Here is a 20,439-nt window from a genome sequence, read left to right as displayed (position 1 = left end):
AAGTTCTGTGCCTTATGGGTTGCCTGACCTGCTGAGTATCTCCAGTGTTCCATCTTTTTATTTCAGATTTCCAGCTTCTGCAGTTTTTCCTTTATTTTTGATGTTGTTGTTTTGCTCATGCACTCTAAAGGCATATTGTGAAACTAAGTGCTTTTAAAGTCATGATTATTTGTATGATTCCTGGATTTGTTTGATTTGACTGTAAGCCTACTACTACAAACTTCAGTCACACCTGAGGTAATCTGGCATTTCAACTTTACTTTGTGCTGCTTAGCACTCAAAAAGAGAGCTCATGTCTAGTATCAGAGGGTGCTTGAGGGAGAGGGCTGGCAGTCAGGGTCAAAGACCCAATCGGGTCTTCCACTAGGGCTAGTAGAGGATATAAGACTTTGATAGGGGTGTCAGAGGATTTTAAACTGGTGGGTTGAATGTCAGGTTCTTCAGGGTGAGGCTATGAAGGTGGCAAGTTTCCATAGATGCCTTCCCATGAGAATACATTTTTCCCAATATGATCATTCACTAATTTGCTGTGTAATGCCTCGATATCATTGTGCTGCAATTAAATTTGTGGATCACCAGGAGGCTAGTGTTAAAGTGTAGCTGTTGCAATGAATTATAAGGCTGGGAGAGATTACAGATGAGACTAGGAAGGGATCTGAAAACAGTAGCAGGTTCCATCTGGAGGATTCCCTTACAAAGAAGTAATATGCAAGCTTAAGAGTTACGGATAAATGGGATGGTATGGGATGACCATGATGGCCATATCATTCAGATGAGTTCAAATTTATGGGAATCGCAAGACAACGCATAAAAATAGAGGTAGCAAAGCTGTGGAGTAGCTTCAGTACTATATGAACCGAGGCAAAGACAAAGTCAATGTCATGAAGGGTGAAATATGTACCCATAGCAATGGCTTAGGCTAAATTTTGAAACAAAAATGGTTGACATTATACGACGATGGATTTGATGGCTTTACAGTACGACCAAGGTTACAGATGTTGCGAAGATAGGTTGAGGGGCAGGTAGTGTTGAGGAAGCAAATAGTCTGCAGAAGGATTTAAGACGGATGAGGAGAATGGGCAAAGAAGTGGCATTTGGAATAGGGTGTAAGAAAGTGGTGCACTTTGGTTCAATGAATAAAGGCGTAGACTATTTTCTAAATGGGGAGGAAGTTTAAAAATCAGAGGTGCAAAGAGGACTTGAGTCTTCATACAGGATTGCCTAAAGACTAACTTGCGGGTTGAGTGGGTAGTAAGGAAGGCAAATGCAATGTTAGCATTCATTTCAAGAGGACTAGAATATAAAAGCAAGGATGTAATATCGAAACTTCATAAGGTATCAGTCAGACCACACTTTGAGTATTGCGCAACACACATCAACGTTGCTGGTGAACGCAGCAGGCCAGGCAGCATCTCTAGGAAGAGGTGCAGTCGACGTTTCAGGCCGAGACCCTTCGTCAGGACTAACTGAAGGAAGAGTGAGTAAGGGATTTGAAAGTTGGAGGGGAGGGGGAGATCCAAAATGATAGGAGAAGACAGGAGGGGGAGGGATGGAGCCAAGAGCTGGACAGGTGATAGGCAAAAGGGGATACGAGAGGATCATGGGACAGGAGGTCCGGGAAGAAAGATGGGGGGGGGGACCCAGAGGATGGGCAAGGGGTATATTCAGAGGGACAGAGGAAGAATAAGGAGAGTGAGAGAAAGAATGTGTGTATAAAAATAAGTAACAGATGGGGTACGATGGGGAGGTGGGGCATTAGCGGAAGTTAGAGAAGTCGATGTTCATGCCATCAGGTTGGAGGCTACCCAGACAAAATATAAGGTGTTGTTCCTCCAACCTGAGTGTGGCTATTTTTATACACACATTCTTTCTTTCACTCTCCTTTTTCTCCCTCTGTCCCTCTGAATATACCCCTTGTCCATCCTCTGGGTTCCCCCCCCCCCCGTCTTTCTTCCGGACCTCCTGTCCCATGATCCTCTCATATCCCTTTTGCCAATCACCTGTCCAGCTCTTGGCTCCATCCCTCCCCCTCCTGTCTTCGCCTATCATTTTGGATCTCCCCGTCCCCCTCCAACTTTCAAATCTCTTACTCACTCTTCCTTCAGTTAGTCCTGATGAAGGGTCTCGGCCTGAAACGTCGACTGCACCTCTTCCTAGAGATGCTGCCTGGCCTGCTGCGTTCACCAGCAACGTTGATGTGTGTTGCTTGAATTTCCAGCATCTGCAGAATTCCTGTTGTTTGAATATTGCGAGCAGTTTTGGGTCCCATATGTAAGAAAGGATGTGCTGGTGTTGAAGCAGGTCCAGTTCACAAGAATGATCCTGGGCATGAAAAGGTTACCTTAGGAAGAGTGTTTGATGACCCAAATATTGAATACAGGTGTATTGGAAGACTTAGATAGAGTGGATAGGGAGAGATATTTCTTATAATGGGGGAGTTTAGGACCAAAGGACACAGCCTTAGAATAGAAGGATATCCTTTTAGAAGTGATGAGGAAGAATTTATTTAGCCAAAGCATTGAATCTGTGGAGGCCAAGTTATTGGGTATATTTAAAACAGAAGTTTATAGCTTCTTGATTTGTAAGGGTGCCAAAGGTTACATAGAGGAAACAGGAGAATGGGATTTGAGAAAGATGATAAATACGCCATGATGGAATTGCAGAACAGACTCAAGTGGCCTAGTTCTGCTCTTATGCCATGTGTCTTAAATATACCACATAACTTCTTCGCCAGCCTACTTGGGTCACCACTTGGAGGAAAGCTTATCTTTATCATATCTCCAAATTCCAAGGGACAAATAGCCTAACTCTGCTTCTATGTCTTATGGTCTTATTGTAGGAGATTATGGTCAGAAGACAAATCTCAGAATTGTATACTGCATACACAATTTGATAATAAATGTACCTTGAACTTTGAGGAGCCTGGAAGGTGGTGTCAATGGTCTAGGTACATACAGCAATTCCTTTATTAAATTGTACATAGCTCTACACAATGTATCAATGATAGAGAAAGTAAGCATTGAGGTGTGAGTTTTTATAAGTCTGGTTAGGATGTTCTAAACATTATTATTCATCCTTATCTCTATCTCCTAGGCCAGTTAAGGCATGTAGTCAAACCACTGGTGAAGGGTTCACCACTTGCTTTTTGGGGAAAATCAAGATTTAATTTTGGCAATGATGAAAGGAAAGCAATACATTTCCAAGAAAGGATGGTATGGAAGTTATAGAGAATACCTAAGAAGTATTTGTGTATTGGTTAGCACAATGCTTTACAGTACCACTGACCCAGGTTCAATTCTTGCTGCTGTCTGTAAGTAGTTTTAACATTCTCCCTGTGACCATGTGGGTTCCTCCGTTTTCTCCAACAGTCCAAAGACACAGCAGTTGATAGGTTAATCATCATAAATTGTTCCATGGTTAGGCTAAGGTTAAAATCAGGGGTTGCTGGGTGGTGCTTCTCAAAGGGCCAGAAGGGCCTATTCTGCACTGTATCAAAATAAGTAAAATTGTATTTAAGATTCATGTTTTTTTAATGTCATTTCCAAAACACAAGTGTAAAGTAGAACAAAATAATTGTTACACATTTGTCCTGAGGAGTAGTTATTGTGGCTTTTGGGGAGTGCTGTCAGTAAGTAACCGATTGGTACACATTATTTGCCTTTAGTGGAGGGAATAAATGCAGGTTGCTTTATTGTACATCATGAATTAAGTACTTAACTCAAGCCATGAGTGTGGTAGACTGTCCACACTCATGACTTGTGCCTTGCAGGTGGAGGGTCGGTCATGGGGTGGGAGGAACAGCAGAATACCCACCTTTTCTAATAGTTACAGTAGTTGAGTTTCCTATCAACTGAGACCACCTCCCACCACAGGAAGACAGCAGTTAAGAAATTCTGTAACAGTAGTGTTATTGAATATGAAAGACAGGCAACTAGATTCCCTTGTATGAGAGATAATCATTGCTTAATACTTGTGTGGCATAGATGTTACCTACCACATGGAAGTTCAACATAAAATAGGTTGTGATATTGCATGAAGAAAATGAGGTAGAATATTGGTTAATTTACTGCATTAACACTGCAGATCCTTAGTTTAATGTTCCTGAGATAAGAGTTTAAAATCCAACCACAAATAGGAAATTTAAATGCAGTTAATTGAAATAATCAAAAGGCAGAAATTCATCATGGGCTCCATATTCTGGAATTCCCTCCAGAACAAAACTTCTGTAACAATATCTTACATCTTCTATTCCTGTCAAAGGTTCTCAAAAAGGTTACTCTTAGTCAATTGCTGCCCTACCCACACCAAAACAACATCTTGGAAAGATTTCAGTCAGGTTTTAAGGCTTATCATAGCACAGGGTCTGCCCTGCTGAAAGTGTACAATGATCTTCTCCTCTCTACTGTCTTAGGTGACTCTGCCACCCTAATTCTTCTTGACCTCAGCGCAGCATTCGATACGGTGGATCATGCCATTTTAATACACCATCTCTAGTACGGGGTTGTTGTTGATGGCACTGCCTTGAACAGGTTCACATCCTACCTCAAAAATCGAAGCTTCTCCATCAACATAGGCAAATTTTCCTCTTCTCCAGCTAATTTCTCCTGTGGGGTCGCACAAGGTTTCATCCTAGGTCCCATTCTTTTCTCTATATACATGCTTCCCCTTGGTCAAATCATTCAAAAACTTGATATTTCCTTCCATTGTTGTGCTGTCGACACACAGCTTTATCTCCTCTTGAAACCAAATGACCAGTCAAATCTAGTCAGCCTCATGAACTGCCTTGAGGACATAAAGTGTTGGACGGCACAAAACTTCCAACAGCTGAATGAAGGCAAGTCTGAAGTTGTCCTATTTGGCCCCCTGATTCCATCAAAGTGATTACCAACAGTCATGGTAACCTGTCCACCCTTGTCAAACCCCGTGTCAAAAACCTTGGTGTGATATTTGATTCCGCCTTTAAGTTTGACAAGCAAGTTAATGCAGTAGCAAAAGCCAGTTTTTTCCGGCTTCGTACTATTGCCAAAATGAAGTCGTTTCTCTCTTTCAAAGATCTCGAGAAAGTCATCCACAACCTTCTCTCCTCCTGCCTGGACTACTCCAACTCCCTGTATACTGGGATTAGTCCCACCTGCAACTGGTCCAGAATGCCGCAGCCAGGCTCCTGACAGGTGCCCAGAAGAGGGATCATATTACTTCTATGCTGGCCTCTCTCCACCGGCTACCAGTACAGTTTAGAATTGGTTTTACGGTTCTCCAGTTTGTCTAAAAAGCGCTAAACAAGCTGGCCCCCTCCTATATTGCAGACCTCCTAATCCCTTATTCTACTTCCAGGTCCCTTAGGTTGGCCGACTTGGGGCTCCCAGCTATCCTGCGATCTAAATTAAGTTCAGGGGTGACTGTGCCTTTGCTGTTGTAGCCCCTAGACTGTGGAACAGCATTCCCCTATCAGATCTGCCCCCTCTATTGCCTCTTTTAAGCCCAGGCTCAAAACTTACCTTTATTTAGTAGCGTTTGAGTCTTCCTGACGTGGCTGATTTTTGGCTCATGTGTTGTTTATTTTGTGCCTATAAGCTGTGTACCTTGTTGTTTATATGTGTTTCTTGTATTTGTGATATTAGCTACCTGTTATGGTTTGTACAGCACTTTGGTCAACACAGGTTCTTTTTAAATGTGCTTTATAAATAAATTTGACTTGACTATAGAGCAGGCATACGCTGAGACTGTTGAGCACGGTAACTGCTGTCAATTCATGTACAAACGTGTATAATACACATTGATAGAAGCTGTAAGAAAGTATCCTGTACTGACAAATCACAAACATCACTGACCTTGCACAGGTGGTACTGTACTGAAGTAGACACCCATGTGATCGCTTGACCCTACCTGGAATCCTGCCAGTGTATCAAAAGCAGTGTCTCTCCCACCCGACCACTGTCTCAGGCACTCCACCCACTTACCAATCCACTGCCCACTGCCACCTCAGTATCATTGTTTGATGAGTTGCTCAAAGATTTTGGAGGCAGGATATTGTGGAAAGGAAATGCACATCATGAAGAAAAGTTCATACACTAGTAGAAATAGACAAGTTTTATTTCCAGTTCCTCCTTTTGATTATGCAGGCCTTGTACAAATTAATCAGCAGTTTGTTCAGTGCCAGTTACTAAACCTTAATAATATGTACTTTAAAAAAATAATAAATCTTAGTAAGATACTTTCTACAGGCTTATCAGTAGTGACTCCAGCCTGTATTCTATTATGTTTTAACAGACTAACACGCTGCAGCTGTTGAAAGATTGAATTTATTACTGGAAGATTAAACAGCAGATTCTACAACATATCATGATTTGTTACAACTGCAAATGGTAAACAATATCTTTATTAAACATGCCATATAGAATCTGAATAAATAATGCTACAAAGCCCAAGCTATGTACAAATGTCTTGGGAAATATGTTTACAAACATATACAGCAACACAATGTAAACAGGTAACACAATTCTGAATTATGCAAAAAAAAAGTGATTTGAGTTGATGCATAGAAACAAAAATGCTGCAAATAGTTCAAATAAAGTGTACAAGTTTTAGTTATCCAACTTTTGCATTTTTTTAAACAAACCATTTGCACTTAAACAGTGCTTAAATACATCTTAATAAATCTGACATTAGAAATCAAATTGTACAGTACAACATAAAAATTACAGGAATTGGTGTTTTAAAACATCACCAAATCCAGGCACGTAACCAAGAATCCTAGACCAACTATCTGGAGAGTCACAACCGTACAAGTGGCATGAACAATTACCTTGTATACCACATTATCTTTGAGTATGTACTTTTCCAATACTGATTGGAATTTAAATTTTGAATGTTCAATATACAAGTCTTTTGTTTCCGTGACAAACAATAATAGCATTAATATCAACAAGAAATCTAATTAACATTTTATCAGAGGCATACTGGTTAACTGAAAATCTCATCCAGAACAAATGAAAGTGAAGGTTCAGAAATCCTACACACTGCAGTGCACTCCATTTGTAGCCAGGTTACAATGGTTATCCTGTTGCTGAAGTGGACATTTTCCTTTATTTAATAAAAAGGTGCAGTATGGCTATTTAGACACTGAGTGGCAGCATGCCAGGCGGGGAAGAAGGTGGTGCTGATCCAATTCCAGCAGGTGCTTGGTCTAGACCATTTACTGCCCTACATTTAACAAAAGAAACTTGTTACATTAAAGCATTTTATACAAGAATGCTACAGACCTAGCAAATTCTGATCAATATTCAAGTGTTAATTATTATCTCTAAACTGTCTAAAAGCAATTATCAAGTTCACTAGTAGCCCTGGTTGAAAAGAGTAAAATCTTATATAGACTCTAATCAATTCACTTGCTTTGGTTTCCTGTAGAGTCTATTTCTGGAGATTTGACTTCCTTCAATACTTTGCCTGCATCCTGCAGCACCGTCTGGCCTTGAAAATTAAAGAGCTACATTATTCTTCTACAGTAGTAATTTGGCAAAATTCTACATGAAAATATTAATATATTACTAGAAAATGCCATTAGATTATATGTTGCAACTAAATCATCTTTTTATTAGAAATTAGCCTGAAACATACACAATAATTAACAGATTGTTTTAAACTTCAGGAGTTGAAATAATTTACTCCCGTTTATTTCAGTAGGTCAATGTGCATGTTGAAAAATCTGTGAAGATAGCTAATCCAAGATGATTAGAACGACCATGAATTATCTACATTAAGAATTAATCGACATGCAACTTTATCACTGATCTGGAAAGGGAAATAGCAATTTCCATATTTAAAATAATTTCTGTATATAATCAGTAATGATTATCCTTACCTAATAAAATTTATTGCATTTGGACAAATATTTTTAGAACTACATGATAACTTAAAACTACATTAGTTATAGGTAACCACTGATTTTTTTTAAAAAAGAAAACAAATCTACAGAAAACTTGAAGAGCAAATGTACACATTTGTTAGTATGAGTTTAGCCATGCCTCATCTTTCAAAGTACAAGGGATAAATCCACAGCCAAGTATTTTTACGAAAAAGCATTGTGTATTGGATGGTATCAATTTTAAGTTATTGTCTTGTTTTGGTCCAAGGCTGTTCTTGTTCAGTCTTTTTCAGATTACAAACTTGGTTATATTTTGGTATTCAGATTTCCATTCACAGTTTAGCCCAGTACACAAAGCTTTAGTTTTGATTTTCTCATAAATCTCCAGTTGGCAAGCAGATCTTGTTATGCATTATCAAAACTTGACCAGAAAAACTTGAGTCCCAAGAGAGAATGCTACCCAGAAACTAAAATATTTTGATGGTTATTTGCCTTTCTTGTAAAGAGGCTCAGTATATCTAACCATGAACTATTGTAAAAATACTCTTTCCAGACACATGCATATACATGGGTTAAAAAAATTAGAATTTTGGCTAAAACTTCAAACATTCCAAATTCCAAAATATACTCTCAGCCATTTGTCACATTCTATTTGGTTTCTCTTCAAGTGGGGAAACTGTGCTCTACTCAATGCAGTCTTATACTATGGGCTCAGCGGCAGCTTGACTGTACCGACAAAACCTGCATTTATTGTGTACTTCTTTCTACTGTAGCAGATGCTACCAAGGTTTTTCACAGAGCAGTATTACCAGGCAAAATTTGACACCAAGGTACGGATGACCAAAAGCGTGGGCAGAGACAGACTGACACTAAGCGAAGAGAATTTTTATAATCTAAGCTGCCTTCAGACATCATCACATGCCATGGGACTAACTCAACAGACAGCTTTAAAAAATTATAGGGCAAAATTTAAAATTATTAGGAGCTAAAGTTCGAGGAATAATGCTAGACATGTCATTTTTAGGGTAGGCTCTCATAACTTGCCACAGAATACCAAAACCCCATGCTGTTAGTGAAACTTAATTTTGAGTTCAGGTGTTAATACTGCTTCCACTTACATCACCATTGCAACAACATGCAGGTGATCACTTTGAAGGAATGCAATAAAATTAATTACCCATGATATACTTGAAAAAGACTCTCTCTTTTCTGATAAAAAGAAAACAATCCAAATCAACTTTACACACTCACACTGGCCACAACTGAAGTTTAAACCAGTTTAAGATGGTTAAATACTACAATCACTTAGTTCACGACTGAAACCAAGTTCTTAGATGTAGAAATTTATTCTCTTTTGTGCGCTAAATACGTGATTCAATAACCTCTGTGCATAGAATCTGACAGTTGTTATTCAATTCCACATACTTTAATAAAACAGAATTTAAGCAGAGTTAAATGCAGTTGTTCATAGAACAGATTTTACTTGCAACAAATGAAGATGGGTGGCATATGAATTCTAACTCCATAACTGGCAATTCCAATTCAAATTAAACTGCCAAGCCAAATTGTATTGTCTATAGATGCCATGTTCATTTTGCCATCAGAATCTACATACGTGTATAAAACTGGTTAGAACTGAATAAAACTGGTTAGAAGTAAAAATATAAATGAGTATCAAAATAAATTGTACAATTGATATTAAAATTAGTTAACAGTTAAAATCTACAGTTGATTATATAAGAGTGCTTAGAAATTTTTGGATGATTTACAATTTTGTAAATTTTGCATCCAAATTGAGGAATTTTGTTTTATGCCATTTACCTCCCCCCCCCCATGCATTTTCTATTGGCTGCAAGTGGGAACCAATCTCTATAGTTAACAGAAAATGTGTAAAGAAAATTAATAATATCCAGCTATCATAAGCAAGAGAGCATCAAACTTAATGGTCTTCAGACATAATGAATGCCTCAGACATCAATGTCATTAAAACAGAGATAATTAAACAAGGTATATTGATTGAAACAGCACATAGCATTCAACTCTGCTTCTTAATTGCTATTCTATTGAAGTCAATGAAAATGAATTTCAGTAGCAGAATTTCAGGTGTAAACAAGTGTGCAAATTGTGTTAAGTATGGTTAACAGTGTAGGCACTTTTAAACCCAAGAATTTATTCCAGCTACTAGGTGTGTTAAGGTAATTTTAGTATGTAACCAAAGTAAATTTGTCTGCCAAACAAATCATACTGCAAAATAATGGGATGCTTTGGTCAGCAATGGTGCGGCAAATGTTGGGGAACTATTTAGAAAAAAATACGAACTGAGAATAAAATTCATTATTACAAACATCTGGTACTTTAATTTGCAGGATATTATTTAATGTGGAAGAATTTGATAATTCTTAATTTCATAATTATTGCTATTAGTATCCTTTAAATTTATGATGAAGAATTATGACTAAGGCATTTTTAGGATGCAGGTGAAACCAGCAAGACTAGCATCAATTCCCTATCCCCAGTTTCCTTGAGAAGGTACCTTCATGAACCACTGTGGTCCTTCTGGTGGAGGTACTCCTATGGTGCTGTCGAGGAGGAGACTTCACAGAATTAAACCCAATCACAATGAAGGAATGGCAACCAATTTCAGATCAGGTGTATGCACAACTCGGGGAGAGGAAACATGGCATTCACACGTGCCTGAGATTCTCATCCTTCTAGATCAGATGTTCCCAATCTGGCATCCATGGTTATTGGTAGAGGTCCAAGGCATAAAAGGTTTGGAACCACTGTTCTAGACGAATGGCATCTAGATGAGTAACCAGGGCAAGCAAATTTCTGCTTTTTGTAGATGTCACTGAAACTACAATGCATTAGTGCTGGTGAGAATGCACATTTAGAGTAGTGGATGGATGACAAGCCAAGTATGCTGCTTTGTCCTGGTTGATGCAATTCTAGAGTTTTCAGCAAGTGCAGATTATTCCACCACAATGCTAACTTGCACCATGTAGATAGAATTAAGGTTTTGGGATGTCAGAATGTTAATCGGATACCTTTTTCCTCCAATTTCTTCTGGATCCACACTATTTATGTGACTAGTCCAGTTCTTTCTGGCCAATGGAGATGCCCAGTAGGGGACCAAGTAAATGCAATGTCACTGAATGTCAAAACAAAATTTGCACTTGTATGGTACAAGTATTACTCTTTACTTAATGGGCCAACCTTGAATATTAAGTAGACAGTCTTACTGCAATCAGTCATGGACTGTTTCATGAGATCATACTTTCAGAATTTTAAGAATTTTAAACCTATTACTAACATTGGTCTGGATTTGACAAGTCAGATAAATTGAGGAAAACAAAGTGTTACTGACTTTTAAAGTGGGCGAGTAGTAGACCTTACAATGCAAATTGGTTAGTTGTTAGAACATGTAGAAAGAACATAAATGATTTTAATAGATTAAAAGATCTTTGGTTAGCTATTGCTGCTCTACACAGTATCTGGATGTGTATTTTAATTTTTTGGCAGTAATATCTAAAAGTCAAATCTATTCCATAGATTTGTGTGACGGAACATTAAAATCAGAATCTTGTTAAATTTTTTGTTGGGGAAATAAAATTGTGCCAAGTGCATTAATTACTTCAAGTTTGAGGCAAAATGTTATTAGGAGTGGTGTGGGGGCTGTTATGTTAGATTCAATTTGACCTACATACTATTGATTAGGTCAAAAGCAACATGTCTGGTGGGAAAAGAGGAAGTTTGAGCAACTAAAGACGAAGTTTACCAATACCAACAAAATTCTACTGTTAGACACACCTTCCTCATCCTTCCCCTTTCAGCATTCCAAAGGGATTGCTTGCTTTGTGACTCCTTGATCTGCTATTCCATATTCACTAATCTTATCCTTTCTCATAGCATCTTTCTATTCCCACACTGGCACGTATCCCTAAGAGTGACAGAAATGCTACAACTGTCCATTTACCTCCTCTCTCACCTCCATTCAGCGCTCCTAACAGTCCTTCCAGGTGAGGCAACCTGCAAGTCTATTGGAGTCATCTACTGGAGCTCCCGATGCGAGAAGTGATGCAAACTGGGGTACCGCTTTGTCAAGCACCTCCATTCCATCTGCCAAAAGTGGGATTTTCCAGTGGCATACCATTTTAATTGCTATCCCCATTCCTGTTCCAACATGTTGGTCCACAGCCTCCTCCTTTGCCATGATGAGCCCATTCTCAATGTGGAGGAGTAGCACCTCATATTCCTACTAGATAGACTCCATACTGATGGCATGAATATAGATTCCTCCACCAGTAATTTCCCCCCTCCCCTTTCCTTCTTCTATTCCTCACTCTGGCCTCTTGCCTTTTTTCCTTACCTGCCTATCAGCTACCCCTGGTGCCCCTCCTTCTTTCCTTTCTGCCTGGTCCACTCTTCTCTCATATCAGATTCCTTCTTCTCCAGACCTTTATCTTTCCCACCCACCTGGCTTCACCTATCACTTTCTAGTTAGTCCTCCTCCTCCCCCCACCTCTTTTAATTCTGGCGCCTTCCCTCTTCCTTTCCAGTCCTGAAGAAGGGACTCGACCCGAAACATCGACTGTTTATTCATTTCCATTGATGCTGTCTAACCAGCTGAGTTCCTCCAGCACTTTTGAGTGTATTGCTTTGGATTTCCAGCATCTGCAGAATCGCTTGTGTTTAACTTTAAATTAATCTGTTTTCTCTCTTCTCCAGTCACAGGCTCTTTGACCTAAAACATTACTTCTGAATCTCTTTCCATGGATGCTACCTGACCGCAAAGTACAGAGTTAGTGTCAATCTTGGAAACAGCTTTCAATTGGTACCACTGTCCCCTTCCTTCCATAAACACTTATAATTTCTTTTCTTTTTTTCCCCCAAGTTATGATTGACTCTGTTTATGTCTCCCTTTCAGGCATTACACTAAATATCATAATAATTTGCTTTATCAAGTTTAAACACATCCCTCTGGTTCTTTAGCGATTCTTCTACACTGATGTATCGATGAGCGGCACAGCCTAGGAAAGCTTCAACATTATTGGATTTACTAACTGGAATGGCTATGTTATATGTTGATTAATTATAAATACTTACCCTTTGTCAAAGTATGTTGCAAGACCTGAATTTGAAAACTTTGCATTGTTGACCATAGTAGAGGCGCCAATGCCATTCCCTGAACTGTAACTTTTTCGCGTCGCTTGGTCCTTTGCAAAATTTCTGCATGCTGCTAATTTTGATTCTAAGGCCTGAAATTTTTTTATAGATTAGTTAGCAAGGAAACTGCAGAACAGCTTTACAAATAAAAACATTCATTTTCCATTAACCAAAGACTCAAACCTCCTGCCACCCAACTCTATGCATCACTTTCTCCCACCAAAAAAGCTAGTTTCTTTCAACCTAGAAAACAATTGAAAAACAAGAAAGTAAACAAGAAAGTAAACAGGAAAGAATGCAAGGCTTTTGTGCTTAAACACAATTCAAATCTTTCTTAAAATCAGCTCCGATTCTCAACTACAAAAGTAAGTTGGTCAAAGAATTTTTTAAAAATGCAAATACAGAGAGCTTCCCAAATGACAAATTAGAACATGCCTTTTCTAGGCAGAAAATTAGTTTATTTCCCATGCCTTATCTCTCTCCTAATAATGAATCTTTTTATGGCACAAGTTCATGGGCATTAGCAATATTTTTCCATTCATCCTCAACAAACTGAATGGCAGCAGGCTGTTAACCTTGACATTCAGCTGAGTTTTACACAATGTGCAGAAGTCACTGATGAACAAGAAACATTAATTTTCTGTCCTTCCTTAGCTTAAAATAACCATAGTGCTCTCTTCCCAAATATCATTCACAAGATATGCATCAAAATACATAGTTACATTTACTACACGAGTAAATTGGTTTGTAGGATTTGTTGTGTTCTACATCTCACGATAACTTGTATTTATAGAGCACGTCATCAAATTGTTGATCATCTTTTAAAACAAAACGTAATTACTTTTAATATAATAAAAACTGCAATTTACTGCCAAGAGAAATTTACCCAATTGTTGAATCTATGAATGCTTACTGTATGAATTTTCACTATAGCACCATTGTCTCTTTAACTTCATTTATATACTTTTTGTTGAAATGAATCGCTGGCCATATTCCTCACACAGGAATGTGCTGCACCAAAGTATATTTCTTGATTTACAAACTTTGCTTACAATTTTACAGAAATATATTTCTTATCCAAATTGAGGAATTACTGCACAGCTAATGAATTATTTTATGAAATGTCATCAAGAATCTAGGTTATACTTGGTTATGGACTGATCAACTCTAGATCAAGGTCTCTTTGGGGGCTTTTGCTATTGCTTGAACTATGGGGGGAGGGTTGTTGCTTCTGCTGCTGCTTGTGCATGGGAGGGGGAGGGGGGCTTCGGGGTTCTGATTTTGCTATGTTTCATTCGCTGGGGTTTCTTGTTTCGTCGATGTGTCACTATGAAGTATAAGCATTTCAGATTGTATAGTGTATACATTCTGTTATTAAATTGAACCATTTAAGTAAAATGATAAAAACAGAAAATAATGAAAATTCTCTACTAACAGTTTCCTAGAAACAAAAAAGGTGAAAAACCAGCAAATTTTAGTACAGCTGGCTGCACATAAAATACATATTTTCTTTGAACAGTGATATAGAGCCTTTACTGTTTTTTTAATAGACATACTAATTATTTAAGTCTATAGGGCAAATTCTAACAAAAATGCAGCAAGAAAATTAAATGGAAACTTACCCCTACTTTTCTTAAAAGATCACCAACAATGTTTAGTGCAGATATTCTAGCTGATGGAGTTAAAGGAGTAGCACCATAGCCATTTGGTATAGCTGAAAAACAGATCATGCACATATTGGGGAATACTTAGATATTGAAACTACAGCACAACCACATGTATCATGTTCATTTTAAAAAGATGACGACTAGAAATTAACATACCAAATTTTAAAGAGAAGATAACTGGAAATAAAATTCACAAATCATTTCATTATTACTGAGGTAATGAGACCTGGTTGTGCACTAAATCAGAATTTCATGAGTTAGCATCCCACTAGATGACCAGAATCTGACTTAAGGAAGTGCACTTTCATTACACCAAGTTATGTATTTAAGGTTTATTGATGAATACCAGTCACCGGCACAAAAGGACATAATGTGCAGTGTTTCAAGGATTGTGTGTTTAGACTTGATTCACCATAACCACACCCTCTCAACAGTGTGGTACCTGTATGCGAAGCTTCAATTTTACATCGTTTTCTGGCTTATACTGGAGAGAGAAAAATCAATCTTAGAGTCCAATCCATTCCATTGTTCTGTTTTCAAATTTGGTCTTATATTTTCTATGCCAAAAAGGTGGGTTCGTCCATAGCTGTATTTGGGCACTATTTATTTTTAAACTTGCTTTCCTTCAAGATGCACTCTCAGTGTTTTAATGACAACTTATTCTCTCTCCACCTTCTGAAGTATCCTTGAACACTACCCTCACTATTCCTCTTTATTTTATTTCTTAACGTAATGCACTGCTGCCACAAAACAACAAACTTCACTATTTGTCAGTCATAATAAACCTTTTTCTGATTCTAAAATGCTGGACAACTGTGCTGGTTCATAGCAGGTTTTGAATTTGGCAATATGAAAGTGCAAACGTAACGGGAATAAACATCTGGATGATCAACTGTATTTAAAACTGAAATCCCACCAGAATGCACAACTTTAAACATGGGGGTTTGACTTTGATTGATTACATATCTTGCCTTAAGAGTTGATTGTTCATGAGCAGCTAAAGCACATAGATCAAGCAGATATAAACTGCTTCACCAAAATGTCAATACATTTGCCATCTCTGCTCAATCTCAATACACACTTTGAACATTATTTTAAGTGTCAACATACAGTATATGATCTTAAACATTGTCAAACCGATCTAGCTGCATTTACAAAATTTTCATTGTATTAGCATTGTGCTCATGAAAAAGCTTAATCATCTACTAATATTGAAATTTATAAGCTTGTAGAGCAAGGCAATTTAAACAATATTTTGTTCAATGCATAACACAAAACTGGAAATGGTTTCTGAAACTGGTGAACGCATATGCACAGGAGCATAAAAATCCATAAGAAAGTGCCTTCGAGATTTTCAAGTATTGACACTGAAGTAATCTCATTCATGCAGATTTTCTATCTTCAACTTGGCCACCTAACTTCAAAAGATGTGAGTGGATGGGTTTATAGTCTGTATCAAATAACTATTTGAGCAATTTAATTTTATCAAAAGCCTACTGAGTTGAATTGGCAGTTGTCTTAGACATATGCCAGTTCATTGCTAACATAACAAGCAATCTATACCTACACGTGTACACAGAAGCTCAAAAGTAGTTCTGGTAATTACTAGAAATAGTCACATACCTTTGGGCGACGTAAAACCGTTGTCTGCTGTTCTTCCTACAGGTGTAGCTGGGAGAGAGAGCGAAGCTTGAACAGCAGTGTCCATTTTCTCACACTCCAACGTCGGTGAACTAGGGGCAGATTTTCTTGTTACTTCCTGCCTTTCTCGTACTGCTAACTCTTGTCGCAGATCTAAAATATTCACAAAACTGCAGCTAAGCAAAGGTTTCATTGTTGCACTAAAGAATAATTGACAATTTGAATTTTATATTGCCACTTGGTTATTAATGTTTACTTTTGTACTACTGGACCAAACATCAAAATAACTAGCTTATACTTCACACTAACAAGCAACAGACAATTGGTTTATTGGCACATGTACCAAGGTACAGTAAAAAAAATTGTTCATCCAGACTGATCATTTCAAACACAGGTACATTGAGGTAGTATAAAGGGAAAAGCAGTAACAAAATACACAATATCGTGCAAGTTACAGTTGCAGAGAAAGTGCATTGCAGATAGACAAGGAACAACACTACAAAGAGATAGAGCAAGAAATGAAAAGTTAATGTTTATCAAACAAGAAATCTGCTTGAGTCTTATAACAGCAGGATAGAAGCTGCTCTTGGGTCTGGTGATGTCAGTTTTCAAGCTTAGCTATCTTCTGCCTGATGGAAAGGGAGAAAAAGACAGAATGACCCAAGTTGGGGGGCGGGGGGGAGTGATCTTTGTTTACAGTGGCTCTCCCCCACTCCCCCCTACCTCATCAAGATAGTAGGAAGTGTGGACAAAGTCAGTAGAGCCAGTTTTTGTGATAGATTAGGAATTATTCACAACTCTGCAATTTATTCCAGTCTTGGGCAGAGCTGTGATGCATCAGATATGATGGTTTATCTGGTGCATCTACAAAAATTGGGGAGGGTCAACAGGAAGGCATAACCCAAATATTTTTAGGATTGAATGTAGGTAATATTGCCTTTATGCACTATTGCTTTGATAATAAAGTGCAGTATCTCAGGGCAGTGGGGGGAGGCACACTATCTGCTTCTTTGTTTGGTCCCACTAGTCCTTTTCTAAGTTCTGCACCAAAATCTGGTTATTGATCTTCCACTAAATTAAAATTGATGTCTAGCAGCTGCAGTTCCAAATGCAACCAGCACATGTATTGGCATGTGGAATTCATTGTTGCAGGCAGCTGTGGAAGCCAAGTTATTACATATATTTAAAGAAGAACATTGGGGCTGAGGAAAAATGGATCAGCCATGATGAAATGACAGAGCAGACTCGATGGGCTAAATGGCCTAATTCTGCTCCCATCTCTTATGGTCTTATGGACATTATATTTCCCCACAGGTCCCGAGAGCACTTGCAGTGAAATTTTTGAATTTAATGTAGGCAGTCAACATCTTTGTCGATAATCATCACAAATTTGCTTTCATGTTGTATGTCATCATATAAAGGATAACAGCAGCAATGTGAAATTATTCTTAAATAAAATTAAATAATTATACTAAAAACAGGTTCCATAGTTATTTCCCCACTTTGATTAAAAAAAAAATGACTGCTGCAACATTTGTGGACACAAGGACTTGGACTAATTTTTTTTCCCTGTGTGACTGTATTTTACTGCCATCTTATATGTGCTATGTGTGGCTTGTGAGTGTTAGCACTGGGTTTTGCAACTTGGCCCTGGAGTAACACCATTTTGTTTGGCTGTATTCGTGGGTATTCATGTACAGTTAAACTTCAAGTAATCACAACCGTTTGCAAGAACAAAAGCAGAAAAAGTTCACTGGACATCAGTTTATAATTTCTATTACCACACAAACTTACTCAACAGAAATATTGTCCTTAAAAATAAACTCACCTCGTGCTTCATCTTTTAACCTCTGAACAGAAACAAGAAGTGATTCCTTCTCATCAAGTTCACTTTCTAAAAACGCATTTCTTTCAATTGCTTGATTCAATCGTTGTTCAAAATCTTCTAGTGATACTATAGTAGCCCTAAACGTTAAACAATAGTACAATTAACATGTTAAATCTATAAAAAAATAGATGGAGTGTTTCACTGCTCCATATCAGCATAATGTGATGAAGGTTATTAAATAAAACAAACTTCATGTAGCAATTAAAATGGAAGAAAAAATTGTACAATGTTAACCCTTTCTTTTAACAGGTAAGAATTATTCTCAAAAGGTCTTAAAAATAAATGAATTGAACCCCAAACATCCTTATCATAAAATATATTTTAGTAACATACATTAATTTTTATCTTATGTTAAGAAAATGGGTCAGAAAGTTTCAAAATTCTGAGTTAGCAACAATGAATAATTGATTACATCCCATGCCTATATTCATCCCCCCCAGAAGTTTTCATGTTTTATTGTTTTACAACATTGAATCAGAGTGGATTTAATTTGGCTTTTTTTTGATACTAATCAACAGAAAAAAGACTCCTTTGTATCAAAGTGAAAACAGATCTCTACAAACGTGATCTAAATTAATGACAAATATAAAACACAAAATAATTGATTGTATAAGTATTCACCCCCCTTAATATGACAAACTAAACTATCATTGGCGCAGCCAATTGGTTTTAAGAAGTCACATAATAAGTTAAATGGGGATCAGTTTTTGAAAACCTGTGTGCAGTCAAGGTGCTTCAATTGATTGTAGTAAAAATACATCCGTATCTGGAAGGTCCAGCTGTTAGTGAGTCAGTATCCTGGCAAAAGCTACACCATGAATGCAAAAGAACCCTCTAAGCAACTCCACAAAAAGGTTATTGGAAAGCACAAGTTAGGAGATAGATACGAGAAAATTTCCAAGTCTCAGAACATCCCTTGGAGTACAGTTAAGTCAATCATCAAGAAATGGAAAGAATATGGCAAAACTGTAAATCTAGCTACAGCAGGCCGTCCTAAAAAACGGAGTGACTGTGCAAGAAGGGGACTAGTGAGGGAGGCCACCAAGAGACCCATGACAACTCTGGAAGTGTTACATTTCAGTGGCTGAGACAGGAGACTGTGCATACAACAACTGTTGCCCAAGTGCATCACCAGTTGCAGCTTTATGGGAGAGTGGCAAAGAGAAAGCTGTTTAAAAAAAAACTCACATGAAATCTCGGCTACAGTTTAGCAGAAGGTATATGGCAGATTCCAAAGTCAGCTGGAAGAAGGTTCTATGGTTTGATGAAACCAAAATTAGGCTTTTTGGCCATATGACTAAACTATATGTTTGGCATAAGCCAAACACTGTATATCATCAGAAACACACCATCCCTACTGTGAAGCATGGTGGTGGCTGCATCATGCTGTGGGGCTGCTGCACTGCTGCTGAAGGCTTGTGAAAGTAGAGGGTAAAATGAATGTAGGAAAACCTGATGCAGTCTGCAACAGAACTGAAACCTGGGAGAAGATTTGTTTTCCAGCAAAAGGCAATGACCCCAAGCATAAAGCTAAAGCTACTCAGGAATGGCTTAAAAACAACAAAGTTAATGTCCTGGAGTGGCCAAGTCAGAGCCCAGACCTTAATCCAATTGAGAATTTGTGGCTGGACTTGAAAAGGCTGTTCATGCCCCATGCAATCTGACACAGACCTTGAGTAAAGAGGAATGGGGGAAAATTGCAGTGTCAGATCTGCCAAGCTTATAGGGGCCAAATTAAATCCATTGTGATTGAATGTTGTAAAACAATAAAATATGAAAACTTCCATTGGGGGTGAATACTTTTTGTAGGCACTGTATTTCCAGAGCAAAAAGGTATATTGAGGAATGTGTCTTTGTTTCCAGGTGTCTTGTCTTTATCCTCCAACAGAACAGTGGTTATCATTTTGTAAGTTGACATAGGTTTTAGCAAGTATCATATGAAGAGTACACATTACAACTGAGATGTACTAGTAGTGATCATCAAACAGGCAGCTGTCCCCTATGTACTATCAAGTTTCCTTATTGTTGTTGGAACTGCAATCATGCAAGTGGAACTTGGCAGATCAGAACTGTAATAGAATTTTTAAAATGGTGAATAGACTTTAAGGAGTAAGTTAATTGTTATAGAGTATGTGACCTCTTGGCATTTCAAACATTGTTCTTAACATAATCAGAATGTCATGATCAAAGTGTGGTAGACAGATCCCCAACTA

General features: G+C 37.9%; 1 protein-coding gene across 3 annotated transcripts in view; it reads right to left on the bottom strand.

Moving 5' to 3' along the window:
• Positions 1-6,288: 6,288 nt before the first annotated feature.
• Positions 6,289-20,439, bottom strand: part of LOC140187114 (nuclear distribution protein nudE-like 1) — a 53,608-nt gene continuing 39,457 nt past the window's right edge. For 2 of the 3 annotated variants that reach the window (XM_072242076.1, XM_072242075.1), the window contains exons 5-9: positions 18,167-18,303; positions 16,321-16,491; positions 14,653-14,744; positions 12,971-13,122; positions 6,289-7,203 (exon numbers count right to left, since the gene is read on the bottom strand). In XM_072242076.1, the coding sequence (XP_072098177.1) occupies positions 7,116-7,203; positions 12,971-13,122; positions 14,653-14,744; positions 16,321-16,491; positions 18,167-18,303 (640 nt within the window). In that variant the 3' untranslated portion in view covers positions 6,289-7,115. Of the gene's footprint in view, positions 7,204-9,041; positions 9,074-12,970; positions 13,123-14,652; positions 14,745-16,320; positions 16,492-18,166; positions 18,304-20,439 lie in introns of all 3 variants that reach the window. The other variant, XM_072242077.1, reaches the window with a different exon arrangement.

This window comes from Mobula birostris, chromosome 24, assembly GCF_030028105.1.
Source record: "Mobula birostris isolate sMobBir1 chromosome 24, sMobBir1.hap1, whole genome shotgun sequence".
Lineage (NCBI taxonomy): Eukaryota > Metazoa > Chordata > Chondrichthyes > Myliobatiformes > Myliobatidae > Mobula > Mobula birostris.
The sequence above is the reverse complement of the archived record's forward strand: the minus strand, read 5'-3'. Positions and strand labels throughout refer to the sequence as shown.